The sequence below is a fragment of the Lycorma delicatula genome, chromosome 6 (genome assembly GCF_047948215.1).
Source record: "Lycorma delicatula isolate Av1 chromosome 6, ASM4794821v1, whole genome shotgun sequence".
Taxonomy (NCBI): Eukaryota; Metazoa; Arthropoda; class Insecta; order Hemiptera; family Fulgoridae; genus Lycorma; species Lycorma delicatula.
The window spans coordinates 119,180,150-119,194,877 of NC_134460.1; the positions used below are offsets into that span (position 1 = coordinate 119,180,150).

A 14,728-nucleotide genomic window follows, 5' to 3' on the forward strand; every position below is an offset into this window, starting at 1 on the left:
GTTAATCATAAACTTCAGAGGGCTGTGAAAACATCAATGTAGATATTATAATTTCTGTTGTGCGTGTTCTTACTTGGCCAAATGATGTGATGTTAGACAGGGATTTATTTTATTTTCTATATTATAAATTTTGTTGTTTGTTGATAGCAAGCTGCTCAGGCTTTGGCCGAAAGTGTTTTATCAGTAGCAAGAGCTGAAGCTATAGTCGCTGTTACTAATGAAAGTCAGTCTTGCTCTACTCCAGCAAGTGAACTCAGTGTGGTTGTTCATGCACTAAGGGATACTCATTCTGCTACTGCCAGTGATTTAGCCACTATAGTAGAAACATTAGCTTTGGATGATACTTCTAGAGTTAATGCTACTGCAGGTAAGTTGTCTCTTCAGTATATTTGATTTTTGATGGGTGAAATGCAGTTTATTTGCCAGTTAGTTTATGATCCTAGTTAAAAGGTAGTTAACTTTTAAACAAATTTGAATACTAAATCACGGATACTGCTGTTCTTTGGTGGTTGGGTTTTAATTAACCACACATCTCAGGAATGGACGACGACCTGAGATTGTACAAGACTACACTCATACATATCATCCTCTAAAGTACTTTATGGTGGTTCCGAAGGCTAAATAGAAAAAAAAGAGTCAGTTTATGATGAATAATGAAGCAAAATGGTTGAATCATCTTAATGATTATTAAACCATTTTAGTAGTTTTTCTTCTTTTCTTTTAATTTTTTTATACAAGTATTTTAACAGTTTAGCAACCTTATGAGACTTATCAATCCCACAAATAGTATGTTATGCAGGCACAGCAACACTGATCGATCCCACATGCAAAACTGTTTTTAAGGGACTTGTCAGTCTCACAAGTAGTCTAGTACTGCAGACATTACAATACTGAACAGTCCCACAAGCAATACTATTTTTAAAACTCGAGTGACACTTTTTGGTACCACTTGCTAATTTAATTAGCCAATCAGTCAGTAGAGAAGAGTCACGAAAACATTTCTATATACTTGAGCATTGTATTGGAATCTGATAATGTTTTGAACGAGTCATAAAAAACTCGCTAGTTAGCTGGGTAACTAGTTTTTGTCTGTTGTTGATGCAAACCTACACTGAATAAGTGCTCGAAACCTGCACTAAAGTGCATTGTGTGTGATAAAAATGTTGGTATAGGTTTTTTTTTTTTTTTAATCTTCACATGTGGATTAAAAATAAATCATAGAACTTGATAATTTCTGTTTGTTTTTTTTTATCTTTGCGACTTATTAATTTATTTTTAAATATTTAAGTATTCTAAAGCTGCAATAAAAAATAATATACATTGTATGATTTTATTTATTATGATTATGTTTTTTATGTCTCAGTTGTGTTGTAAAAAATTGCTCATCTTTAAATATGGTAGGTTTTGAAATTTTCAATTTCTATGGACATATGTTTGATTTAGTTTTGTAAGTTTCTTAGGTTTTTTATCATTTTTGGACATCAATTGTTTGTTTAAATAGGAAAAAAATCTGTAGGCTTTTACAGTAATTTGTGGTTAAAATAATATACGTTCTTTATATTCTTCAACTAAATTTAATGAAATTAATTCATTAAATTAATTTTATAAAATTAAAATCTGGTTATAATTTTACGCATAGTAATAGAAAAAAATGATAGGAGGATCCTATTCAAAAGCTGTAAAACAAATAAAATAGTCTGTTTTTTAAAAGTACGACTAAAATAGTGCAGGATGTATCAATCTCACTAGAGTATGCAGAGCCAATTTGATTGGTGAACTCCTATGGAACTAATCATTAGTCTCGTGCTCCAAAAAAGGCAAATAAAGGGGTTACTGCAAAAATAGACAGCTATTTGTTTGTTATTGTCAAAATATTGTAAAAAAAAATCATATAGGAAATAAAAAGGCAAAGGGTAACGAAACAATGAAAGTTGGCACTGATGTTCATTTTTATATCATTGATTTTCTTCTTTTTTTCATGGATCAGTGTTTCCTCAGCATGATCAATGGGGTAGTGGTGATGGTGGTAATTTTAGTTGTAGAAGGAAAAATTCTTAATTTTTTTCAAATAATGATTTTTATCAAAAAGTGTCAAGTAAGCTTCATTAAAGGCTGTAAAACTTCCTTAAAGTTGGTTTTTATTTGGTCATTGTTTAAACAAAAATTGACCAAGAATTGTTTTGAAATATCACCATTTTGCCCTCTTTTAAAAATATAAAATTTTAGTTTTCCATTTTCATTATTCACTCTATAACAAAGTTTGCGATGTTAAAAATTGTTATAGTTGAGAGCTTTATTAGTATCTGTAATTTTAATTTGGTTCTCATCTTGTTACTGTTTTGTCAAAGTTTTGAAAGTTTTTAATTTACCAAATTTAAAATCTTAAAATTTGTCTTCTTCAGAAGTAGAAATGTTAATGATATCTTATTATTCATTAATTGAATATATATTTTAGCTCTAAATATTAATAATTAAAAAGTAGAACATGTAAATTACGTTTATTTCTTTGCCCACTTTGCATTGATGCAGGAAAAATGATAGTGTTCTGATCGCAGATAAAAGCCTCTGATTTTAAACATAAAAGGTGTATTTGAATCTTTTTTTTTATGGTAAGTTACAGTAATTTAATACCAAGGAATGCAGTCTGTCCAACCTGCTGCATGTGAAGAATTAACTGTGACTTCTTTTATCTGAATTTATATTTATATATATTTAGTTCTTGACATGCCATTTTATTTTTTTTATACAACAAACTGTCATATATAAAAAGTGCAATAGGAAAACATCCTAATTGTTAATATATGTACTTATATACTATCATACTCAAACCTTTATTGTATTTATTTCAAGTAAATAATTATTTGAAGATAATTAACATTATGCACCGAAGGTACTGGTTATTTCTTGTGTGGGCAGTATGCAGTTATAGTTAACTTAATGGAGCAATTAAATTATGGTTTTACTTTTAGTTAACTAAAAAAAAGTCACTCTTATAGTGAAATTTTTTTTTCAAACTTAAAGAAAACAAATCATTAGTTACTAAATTTTAGCAAAATATGTCATTTAAATGGTCTGTCATAAACTTAATTATAAAATAAGAAAAAAAATGTAGTTGTTACAAAATCATTTATCCTCTCTTTGCTGTTATAATTTTATGAAGTAAAATAAACACTTTGCTCTCTTAAAATCTCAATTTTATGGGTGCTGAATTTTCTGATACCTATGTCGTTATAACATCTAAAGCAATATGCAAGAAATATTTGGATTATGTTTTTGAATATTTTATACCTTGATATGCATATTCATTTTTACAGGTACTTCGATTTTTCTTTCACACATTCCCCAGCCTTTTTTCAGTACTCATTAGCTTTATTAAGTATCTTTGTTGTATTGCTAACTGTAGAATTATTTGCATAATTTTGTTTTAATATTATAATCATACAGGTGTTAATGGCTCAAATAACTTGCGTCGCCAAATGAGTAGCAGTAGTGACAGTGAGAATAAGCCTCATCAGACACAACAAATGAACACAACAGCCACAACAACGCAACCACAACCACTGGTGTCATCTTGTACAGTTTCATCCGGTGTTAATGTCGATACAACAGTCGCCAAGACTAATTTGTTGGCAACATCTAATACTATAGCTTCAACTACTATTAATAAGGCACTGTTTTCAAGCAGAGCTAATAAGGTAATATTTTAAAGTTTATTAAATTTTTTTTCTGGGCATAACAAAGTTGAATATCAAAATTAGTAGCTTTTTTTACATGAAAAAAAGATTTTATATGAAAAACTAATTTACTTATCTATGTGTTTGTAAGTTTACAAATACTTCTTTTATACACCTATAAATTTTTTTGTAAACTTCATTATTAAGTTTGCTAAATCGTGTATTGTCTTTTTCATTATCTATGAGGGTTATTTTTTCAAGGTCCGATCGATCGCAAAATAAAAACCCGCGCAAAAATCGGATGAACCTTTGCACGTATGTGTTGCTCAGCGTCTCTAGTACGGCCTTCAATCACGCCGCATCACTTCGTTTAGTTCTGAAAATGCAGGTAGCACATGAAAATGTCTACTACAATAGCATCTCCTGCCAAGTGTGAAGTGTGTGTGGTAATTCAATTTTTCAGGCTGAGGGGTGTAATGTAGCTGAAATTCATCACGAATAAGTAATGTGTATAGTAAAACTTCAATGAGTGACAGCAAAGTGTGACAGTGGTACAGGAACTTTAAAACAGGACGTACAGATGTTCATGATGCAGGCGGTCAGGGAAGGAAGCGAGTGTCAACCAATGATCTTGTTGAGCGAGTGGATGAGGCAATTTGAGAAAATCATCAGTTCACAATTTCTGTATTGAGTGACTCGTTTCCTGAAATTTCAAAGTCAGCTCTCTACACCATTGTGAGAGAGACTTCAGTACCGCAAACTGTGTGCGAGATGGGTTCCCAAGATGCTGTCCGACCATCACAAAACAATGAGAATGGACGCCTCCCTAACGTTTCTCCAGCGCTACCACAATGAAGGAGAAGATTTTTTTAACAAAATTGTCACAGGGGACGAGACATGGGTCCATTTCAAAACAAAAGAACAATCCAAACAGTGGATGCATTTTCATTCTCCCAGTAAACCAAAGAAGTTCAAGCGAACCTTCTCCAACAGAAAATGTATGGCTACTGTGTTCTGGGATCGGAATGGAGTTCTATTGGTGGAATTCATGGAACGTGGCATGACTATCACTGCAGCCTCATAATGCGTGACTCTTCAACGTCTATGAAGGGCAATTCAGAATAAGCAGAGAAGAATGTTGTCACCAGACATTGTCTTTCTCCATGACAATGCTTGGCCGCACACTGCAGCTATAACAAAGAAGCTCCTGCAGCGTTTTCATTTGGAAGTGTTTGATCACCCACCATACAGCCCGGACTTGGCTCCATCCAATTTTCACCTCTTTGCTCACATGAAACGCTGGCTAGCAGGACAACATTTTGGCACAGACATCGAGCTGCAGACCGACGTAGAAACGTGGCTGAAAACAGGCGGGGCTCTGTTCTATGATGAGGGTATTGGAAAGTTGGTAGCACGCTACGACAAATATCTAAATCGGAGTGGCGACTATGTAGAAAAATAGCGTAATTATGTAAGTACTTGTTACAAATAAAAAAGTTTTTATTTTCAGTCTGGTTTTAATTTCGTGACCGATCGGACCTTGAAAAAATAATAACCCTCGTATCTTTCATTGAACATTAAAACATCATTTTTTTGTTTTTCTTAATGTTATCAAATGCCATTTAAATCAAGATTGTAAACAGCTATCCAATAAACTGATGTAAAATTTTGTGCTGTTTACAGCACACCTCCATCCAGAAGTTGGATGTTTATCAAATTCATGATATTTTTAATATTAATCAGTTTAAGGCAAGGTTGGAAAATATCAGTGATGTATTGCAGTGTCTCTTGGGTTATTTAAATTATTTTAAAATTCATTTCCAAACTATCTGGTACTTGAGTGAAAAATGTTTTCATATGGAATATTGACAACAAGAAGTATCACTTATTTAGTGTTAAATAGTATTTAAGAAGTCAACAGATAGTATAGTGGAAGTCTGTTGACTTCCACTATAGGAAAATAATTCATTAGATTGTTGTTTATGTCTGTTCTCTGATATTTTCATTTGTATAAATTTGTTAAAGTTTCATTGTTATAAATTAATCTTTTTTGCAAGTCAAAAATGTTTGTAATCAAATATATCAAGATTTTATATTATTGATTTCAGAATTTAATTATATTAATTGCGAGAATGATTTAGTTGGTGAAGAATGCTTTTGTAATTACACACATTTTTATTTTTGTTGATCTTTTTTTATTGATCCATATTTCTTTTGATTGTTGTTTTAAATCTATACAGACTTAAGCATGAATTTTAAAATGTGATCTTTTGTTATCATTATATTATCTGTCAGTGCCTATTTCAAAAATACCCATAATTTTTTTTAAAAACATTTGCTTCTGTGTTTGCTTTGATTTTTTATTTTACTTATATTGTATTCACACTTTCAGTTGGTTGGCTCCACATCGGAAGATTACAGTAGTGAAGTATCAGACATTCAAAGAAGTATGAGAGAGGGTACAGATATATTACGGAATAATACAAATAGTTTTCTATCAGGTACTACATATATACTCGCTTATATTATTTTAAAGTATTTTTTTTAAATATCTGCATATATTTTTATTACATTTCTTTTGTTCTACTTTGAATTTTTTTGTTAGATATTTTTTTATTTAATTATAAAAATTTAGTAAAAACATAAACATATCCCTTTACCTATCTGTTTAGTTCAGTTGTTCATTTGTGTTCTTGTTGATGAAAACTATGTTGACACCAGTTCTAAAAATATACCCCTAAATTAAATTATTATTAAATTCAATATGGTACTGGCATTTCTGTTGTATTCCCAGTTAAGGAAATAGTTCAGTTTAGGTCTCTGAATCTCAGTTACAACTTCCTGTAATCAAAGTTTGTTGGGGGAGATTGCGTAAGGAAGATTCAGCCAGTAAGGAGAAAGGTTTTATTGCTAATCAAATTGTTACTTCCAATTAACAATTGAAGTATTTATTAAATATCTTTATATATTTTTATTATATTTCTTTTATTCTACTTTGTATTTTTTTGTTAGGTATTAATATTTTGTTTAATGATAAAAATTTATTAAAAACCTAAACCAATTCCTTTACCTGTATGTTTAATTCAGTTACAAGATAAGAAATATCTTCCAAAGCTGGATTCCAAAATCACATGGAGATGAGAGGCACCCTTGACATTTTGATGAGCTACACAATAACTTGAAAATAGTTAAATATTAACTTTTTTTTTTTAATTTTTAATGTTAAAATATTATTTATCCTGTTAATAAATTTAATTTTTTTTGTGAAAAGTAATTATTATTAAATAGGCCAAAAAACATTACTAATCTGCCACTACTCTGGACAAGATGTGTAAAGGTAAAATGGCTAGCATATATTTATTGATAATTAATCAAGTTGATTCATATATGACTTGTTTCTATTTAACTCATTGTGTGAGTTTGTTATTCCCAGCCTTGTGAATTGGTAATCACGAAGAAAATACTGATTTTCTGAAACTTAGTTGTCAGACTGACTGAAAGACATATAGATTTTAAGCTCATCCCAAAAATTCAGTATTAATTTTAAGGATGGTTTTTTTTTTAGTAATTGTTTTCTACTTAAAATATTTTATTTTTTTGTAACTAGGTCTTATGGGTGCTAGGGGAGCAGTAAGAATAAGTGTGTCCAGTAGTAATGATAATCAGGATTGTCAGGAGGACAATAAAACTCCAAGGATAAAGCCCTCAAAACATCAACCAGTTACTGATTGTAAGTAAACAGTCTGAAGTTACTTAAATTCAGCAGGTAGAATGTATATCTTGCATAATATTTTTGCATTTTCTAATCTAGTTTTTTTCTTTGTTTATGAACAATATCTGCATTATTTTATTGGTGAGGTATTAGTTTTCTTTATATGCTTCTCTTTTGTTTCGCCTTCATTATTTTTATTTAACTAAAATGTGCATGCTGACATTCATACATCTACCAATTCTGTTGACATTTTGCATTTCTATTATAAAACTATTATCTGAAAATTATCATCCTCTCTTTTATATTTATTTAGTATTTTGCACGTTACAGTCATTAGAAATTTTTAATTTTAAAAATATATCTAGAAATCTTTATTAAATATTATATATATTTTCAAATGGTTGAAGCAACTGATAGTTATATCAAAGAAAGAATTGAAGGTTGTCAGTCAATAATAACTTCATTGCTTTCATAGAAAAATAAAATTTTAAAGTAAAAGTAAATTTATATATGATTAAAATATAAATGTTTGGTTAAAATCCAGCCTTATGTCAGTAGTTTTATTTAAATGAAAACGCCATGAGTATGTTAAATATGTTTTATTATCAGATTTTTGTGCACCTCAAATTCTAGACCTTAAATTCTCCAGTAAATGCTAAAAGTAACTGCTAACTTTAAAATACAGCTTCTTCGATATTGATCTTGTTGTGTAGTGTTCATGATTCATTGCTGTAAACTTTTTCTTTGGGTTTACCTCAAAGAAAAGGCTGTTTCGTTGAAGTTGCTATGAAAAAATATCTGGCAGTATTGAATTTGCATAGTGTGATGCACTGTCATATTATCACCAATGATATCGATCTTCCTCTTCCAAGAATCTGAACCAAGTACAACTCTATAATAAAAATATATTCTTGTAAAAATACAATCTTATCTTTCTAACGATACACTGAGCATTCTGATCGCTTTGTTATGGCTGCTGGTAGTAGTTTACTGCATCGGTTGCATTTCATAAAACGTGGAAAGTTGAACAGTCAGTTCAATTTTATTGAATGCTGATTAATGGATTGCGTTTTATATGGGACGTCCTGCGTAATTATATTAACACATAAATTGCATAATATTGTACAGGCAGTAACTCTGTGATGTTTTCCAAATTGATAACTCTGCTTAATGAATAATTCTCTTAATGCAGCAGGTGTTATTGTGAGCTTGTTCACAGTTTTTAAGGTTATTATTTTGCCTTAGAAAGCATAGCAATTATACAATTACCAATCATCTAATTTTTAATACAATTGCAGAATGGTGTATTTATCATAGGTTTGGCTGTTAAAATACTATTTAACTTTTTCCATATCTATGTTTATGATAAATGATTTTCATATGCCTCAAAATATTGGTTGATATCTTAAAAAAATAAATAAATAATGTAAAATTACCATTTATATTTTTAAAATATTTTGATTATATCAATTACTAAGAGCCGAGTGCAGCTTCACTGAAATAGTGCTTTTTTGTAAATTGTTTATTACTGTTTTTTACATAAAGAATATTCTATCTACAAATTTTTGTCTTGAAAGAAACCAAACTTTTCAAAATTATATTATTATTTGTTATACATTTCATTCATATTTATCCACATTAAGTACTGTCCTCCACCATTAATCCATGATCTCAAGGAAAAAAGATAATCAGATCTCCAGGTTTGTTTTGTAAAATTCCAGAAAAGTCTAATGGGAATTAACTACAATGGTAAGGATGAGAAGTGAAAGTGTTGTAAATGATTTAGTGAAGGAAGAACCTTTGCATGATAAAATAGCAATAGTGAATATAAAAAAAAGAATAAGATGCTATGGACATAGAAAATGGAAAAGGGTCTTTAACAGGAGCATGTATGATATTAAATTGGAGACAGCAAGAAGATTTACAGATGACAGATGACTGAAGAGGTGATGGTCCATGTAGGAGAGGAGGGAAATGGAAATAGGTGATTATAGAGAGGAAACTGGTTTATGTTCGCTTACTGCTTGAGGTTGGTAATTAAGATTCACCTTTGTTTTGGCAAAAATAAAATGTTGAATATGACCTTGAATATTTTGTGGCAAAGTTTTTTTTTAATTCTCATTTAAAGAGCGTTTAAAAAAATATGAGTTAGTTTCAAATAAAATTGAAAACAACTTAAATCCAAATATATTTGAAGCTGTTTAGACAGAATTATTTGATATTTACTGTTATACCATTTAAATTCATAGAATCAACATTTGTTCAGTAATTTGTTTGTTATTATAAAATAATATGAATAGTCCTTAGACTTGCAACTCTTTAATTTAAGCAGAATAGTCTATTTTTGTTTCTTTGATTTCTGTTGTCCTTTCTCAATTTGAAAGGGATTTTTTACAATTAAAAATTTTTAGGGACATTGTCATTTTTGTATACTACTGAGAAATGGTTATTCTATTTTTTTAAATTTAAACTTTTATGTCAAAAAAATTGTACAAAGAAATGCCTTATTTTTAAATGCATTTTTAATTCAGTCTTAAGCATCTATTGCTGCATTGCTTGACCTACATATGAACTATGAAATATTGTATTAAAAATAGTAGTTTATTTTTCAGTTTGTCATTAAAAGTTTTTATTTTTAAAAAAATAGTTTACTAATATTAATGTGTGATTTGAAAATACTGTTTTACGTAGTGGATTTTTTTTTTTACTTAAAATGCCAAAACCAAAGTATGATTTGTATTAAAAAAACTTGTTATTGATTTCTTTAGTTATTAAATCAGCAAAAGGTAGATATCCGTTAGTACTACCTGTCATTGAGATTTTTTTATTTCCATGGTGTAAAAGGTGATGATGATAAATATTTAGTTATTGGAAAACATAATGACAGTTTTTTGTTTATTGAAAAAATGTAAAAACAAGTTTTTAGTTATTTTAAAGAAATATAGTATCACAGAGTGAGTTATTCCATTTTCCTTTTCTTACCATTTCTGTTAGAATACAATCTTCCAGTAAGTAATTGTGACCATGTGAAGTAGGTTCACTATTTAGTAATAATTTTCCTAATTGTAAGGTTACAAAAAAAAAAAGTTGTGGTACAGCAAAGACAACTACAATCATTTAGGCATTTGGCTTTTATAGTCATGCCTATAACATAAACATATAATCTACCATACTTTTAAATAGGTGTGAATTTAACATAGGCAAGTTAGTTTACGTTCATAAATAGTTTTTTTTATTGTACAGAAAATAATAATTTTGATAATCAACATGGATCATTAAAAATATTTAATGACAAGGTCACTGAAACTTGAAAACTATTTAAAAGGTGAGATCATTAAAAATATTTTAGAATATTTTATTTAATTTACAATTTTATTAGTTAATAATGAATGCCAAATAAATTTTATCAGAAGTATGTTTTGTAAAAATATCGTCCGTACTAGTATAGAGTAAAAATCACCTGAGTTTTGGAAATTTCAATTAGCAAATTTGCTAATCTTAACATATTATTCATGAATAGGGATGTAATTAACATCACTGGCATGCCTAAATTTATTCAGGCAGCTAGGTATACTAAACTGCATTATCCATGCCACCTTAGTTTGCATGGTTTCTAGATAGCATTTCATTTTATGTGGTTGCATGCACTTTGATGCCTTTTTTGACATCACATTGTTGCTTCTTTTCACCATTGACTTGCAATGTAAAAGCAAAGTAGTAGTAGTAATCATATTTTTGATTTTTACACTTCACACTTGCAACTAGTTGATGATGTACCCTCATCATTTTCACTCATAAGGCTTATTGCTGTTTAGTAAAAACCAATCATTATTAAAAGTGCACATAAGAAATAATACTTCAAAAACTTCACTTGACTTACACAATAATATTCAGTTAATACAATCTCCAAAAACTAATTTAATACTAAAGCCGTGAAAAACTAACATTTATTTATGTATGAAAAACAAAATACCAGAAAATTCCAGAAATTACTATAACAATCGAGATATTAACTAGTGTCACATCAACTAGTCTCAACTAATTACTGCAGAGGTTCCACAAACAGTAAGTAAATGGTTTGCAACCAGCTCTGGTAGATGTAGCTTCCTATGAATTGAAAATTGAAATAAAATCTTTTTTAATTGTTTAATATTTCATGGCGTTGAGGCATGCGCTTTGGGAACTATTGATCTAGGGCATTGATTCTCAAACTTTTTCACCCATCGCCCACATTGAACAAAAATCTAGCATCCTGCAAAATTTGTAAACTTACCGTCTATTAAAAATAATAATTGCAATTGTGTTTTTAAGATGTGCTCTTAAAAAAGCAATTGCAATTATTGTTTTTAAACATGGCATATCCTATTTCTGAGCTGAAACTAACATTTTAAATGAGACAAATTAAAACTCATATTTGGAAGTATTTTTACTTTGAGAAAAATTACAATTGTATCTGTATAGTTATATAGCAACAATAGTGATAGCATATTCAGTATAACAATACAATATATAATTAAAACAAAGCTTTCAATTGAAAAATTACACTTACAATAATGTGAAGGGTGAATCTGATGTGCTTCAACAAGTTTGTTAATATCAGGCTTGAATTTACTTAAAAACAACTGTAAATCACCACAATCGGTAACATGCAGCCAATTTCTCTTTTTGGTTAGCAGCGTTGCTATAGCACTAAATCCACATTCAGACAAATACAATGATAGGAATACTCCAGAAATCGTTGAACAATTGACCATAATCCAGGGTACAGTTGTAGGATTGGTTTTTGGATTTTTTAAATCTGAAGTATAGTGTCAAAAAGTAGAGTATTCAAGCTTTAATTTATTTTTTTACTAATCTCTAAGCCTCTTGGTTGCAATGTTAAAGTAGTTTGAATATAATCATCTCTTATAAAATATAGGTGTCTAATTTCTTGTACTAGTGTAGTAAGTATTTAATTTTAGTTGGAAATATCAGAAAAACGTAATTTTTGCCTTTTTTTTAATCAGCCAACGCCTTCCTAGACCACCTGAATAACCCCAATTTTCTGTGGGCCTTCTATCCCCCCCCCCCTCTGAAGGCCTCCGCACTCACAAGGGGGTGTTATCATCCACTTTGAGAACAAATGATCTAGGGTATTTCCTTTTTTCATTAATAGGCTCCAGGGAACTTACTTTACAACATAACCTTTTAATTATGTATTTCAAAGCAGCAACAAGCTTGTGCCTCATTATAATCACTTCATGGTAGACAAATTTTGTAGCATATGAAAACTCCCTGCCTTTAGGATTCAGACCCAGGACCTCCATTTCTGTTGTATTTTTGAAATTTGTACCATTCTTGTTAAATTTTATTGCAGTATACTTTTTCACAAATTTTTTTTCTCTATCATTGATTTTCATTTGTATTTCTCTATCAAGTGTGGCTTTTAAGACCTAAATTTAATTTGTGTGATTTTATTTTTTAATAAATTCTGATAGAAAATGCATCTGGTAATTGTGGGTTTTTATTCTAGTTGAGCACATTTTGGTTTTTACTTAATTTTCTACTACTTCAGTAAATTATATGTGTGAATACTTAACAGGCAAATTTCAAATGTATCCTTCTAAAGATTACATTAACTAGTTGAAAAAAAATTAATTTCAATAATTATAGTATATTCTTGGTTATAACCTAAGCACATTTTTGACAGTTTGTATTAGTTTTAAAGATTAATTGTAAAACAATGTTGTATGGATTATATTTATGGGGTAAATTATAGCTCAGAAAAGTTTAAATTGCATCTAATATGAGTATGCTATTCATAACAGTTATACATCATATTTTGTAATTTTTATATATATTTTTTTTAATTGGTTTTCAAAAGAAATCTTTTCTAATTTATTTCAACAAAATATTGTTGATTTTCATTTATTAATTCATTAAATATATAAGTTACATATACAGGGGTCATCAAAAAAGGTTTTAGCAATAAAAAAATCATATCTCCCTCTGTAATTGAGATACAGTTTTTTTTAGACATAACCTTGAGCCAATACACACAACGCCTCTGTTCCACTGTCGATCAGTTCAATGGTGACAGTTCAGGAGAAAGCACAGTGTGTTTTGTGGTAAGCAGAGTTTAAATCAGTTATAACTGTTCAACAGACTTTCTGGTGTGTTTATTTATGGCAATATTCAATCCCCCTCATGCAGACAACATTATTAGATGATAGTATGATTAGTTTAAGGAATCTGACAATGTGGAAGCGAAAAAGTCCCTCGGACAGCCCAAAGCAAGTGGCGAAGCAATTGAGCATATATATAAAGTTGTTTAAGAAGCCTTTAACTAAATTGAAGTAGATGTATGCCCCCACACTTTAGCCTAGGCATTCAGCACGCTGTCAATGAAAGATTCCCTAATTGTTGGATTGGTAGGGCCGGTCCTGTTCTTTGGCCTCCGAGAAGTTCAGATTTTTGACACCTTACACCTTTTTTTTATGGGGATACATTTAAAACATTGTCTACAATGAAAAAATAAGAGATATACAACATTTAAGACAGATCATCGCTGCTATTGCCACAGTTAGCGCCTGCGATGCTCCAATGGACCTGGACAGAAGCTGATTTTCAGCTGGATGTTTGCAGATTGACAAACTGAGCTCATATTGAAACATTCTTAGGTATGTGAAAAAACATTTTGAGTTGGTGAATTTTTTAAAAAAATATTCCTTCGATTAATCTGTAGTAGTTTCTGAAATACATTGTTTTTTAAATTGCTGCAACTTTTTTCAATGAACCTGTATAATAATATACAATTATTTGTCTTTAGCTATTGTAATTTTCTTGGCACATTTACTAACACACTTTTGGAGAGATGCAGGCTGGTCAAAGTAATTGAGTAGTTATAGATCAAGAATTGTAAATCATATTTTGTGTTTTTTCATGTTGTTGAGCAAAATTTAAAGTTTCTATTCTATTATTTTTCATGTCTTGTGTCCAGTAGTATTGACAATGAATGAGCAGTTGGTCATGCATACCAATCTTGCATAACAATCTTTGCATTCCATACCACATATTTTGTTCCTTTTTCATGATAGCATGTTTAAATTTATCATGTTACTACTATTAATAATAATAATAGTTTACAACTCAAAAAAAGTGAATATGTAATTAAATAAAAATACAAGTTAAACCTATATAGTACAACAAAAGTCATTAAATCAATGTTTTTGTTCTTATACAGGTAAAATAGTATCTATTATGAATCTCTAGCATTTATTATTGTAATGCATTTTTCTTGAAACCAAGTACACATCTAACAAGTAAAACATTTAATTTTATACAATATTGTTCAATAAAAATT

The 14,728-nt window shown here is 29.6% G+C and overlaps 1 protein-coding gene across 14 annotated transcripts in view; it reads left to right on the top strand.

Moving 5' to 3' along the window:
• Ufd4 (ubiquitin fusion-degradation 4-like) overlaps positions 1-14,728 on the top strand; it is a 280,366-nt gene that overhangs the window by 202,657 nt on the left and 62,981 nt on the right. For all 14 annotated transcript variants that reach the window (XM_075368433.1, XM_075368435.1, XM_075368434.1 and 11 more), the window contains 4 exons: positions 148-367; positions 3,445-3,695; positions 6,067-6,175; positions 7,282-7,404. In XM_075368433.1, coding sequence (XP_075224548.1) covers positions 148-367; positions 3,445-3,695; positions 6,067-6,175; positions 7,282-7,404 — 703 coding nt within the window. The remainder of the gene's footprint in view (positions 1-147; positions 368-3,444; positions 3,696-6,066; positions 6,176-7,281; positions 7,405-14,728) is intronic.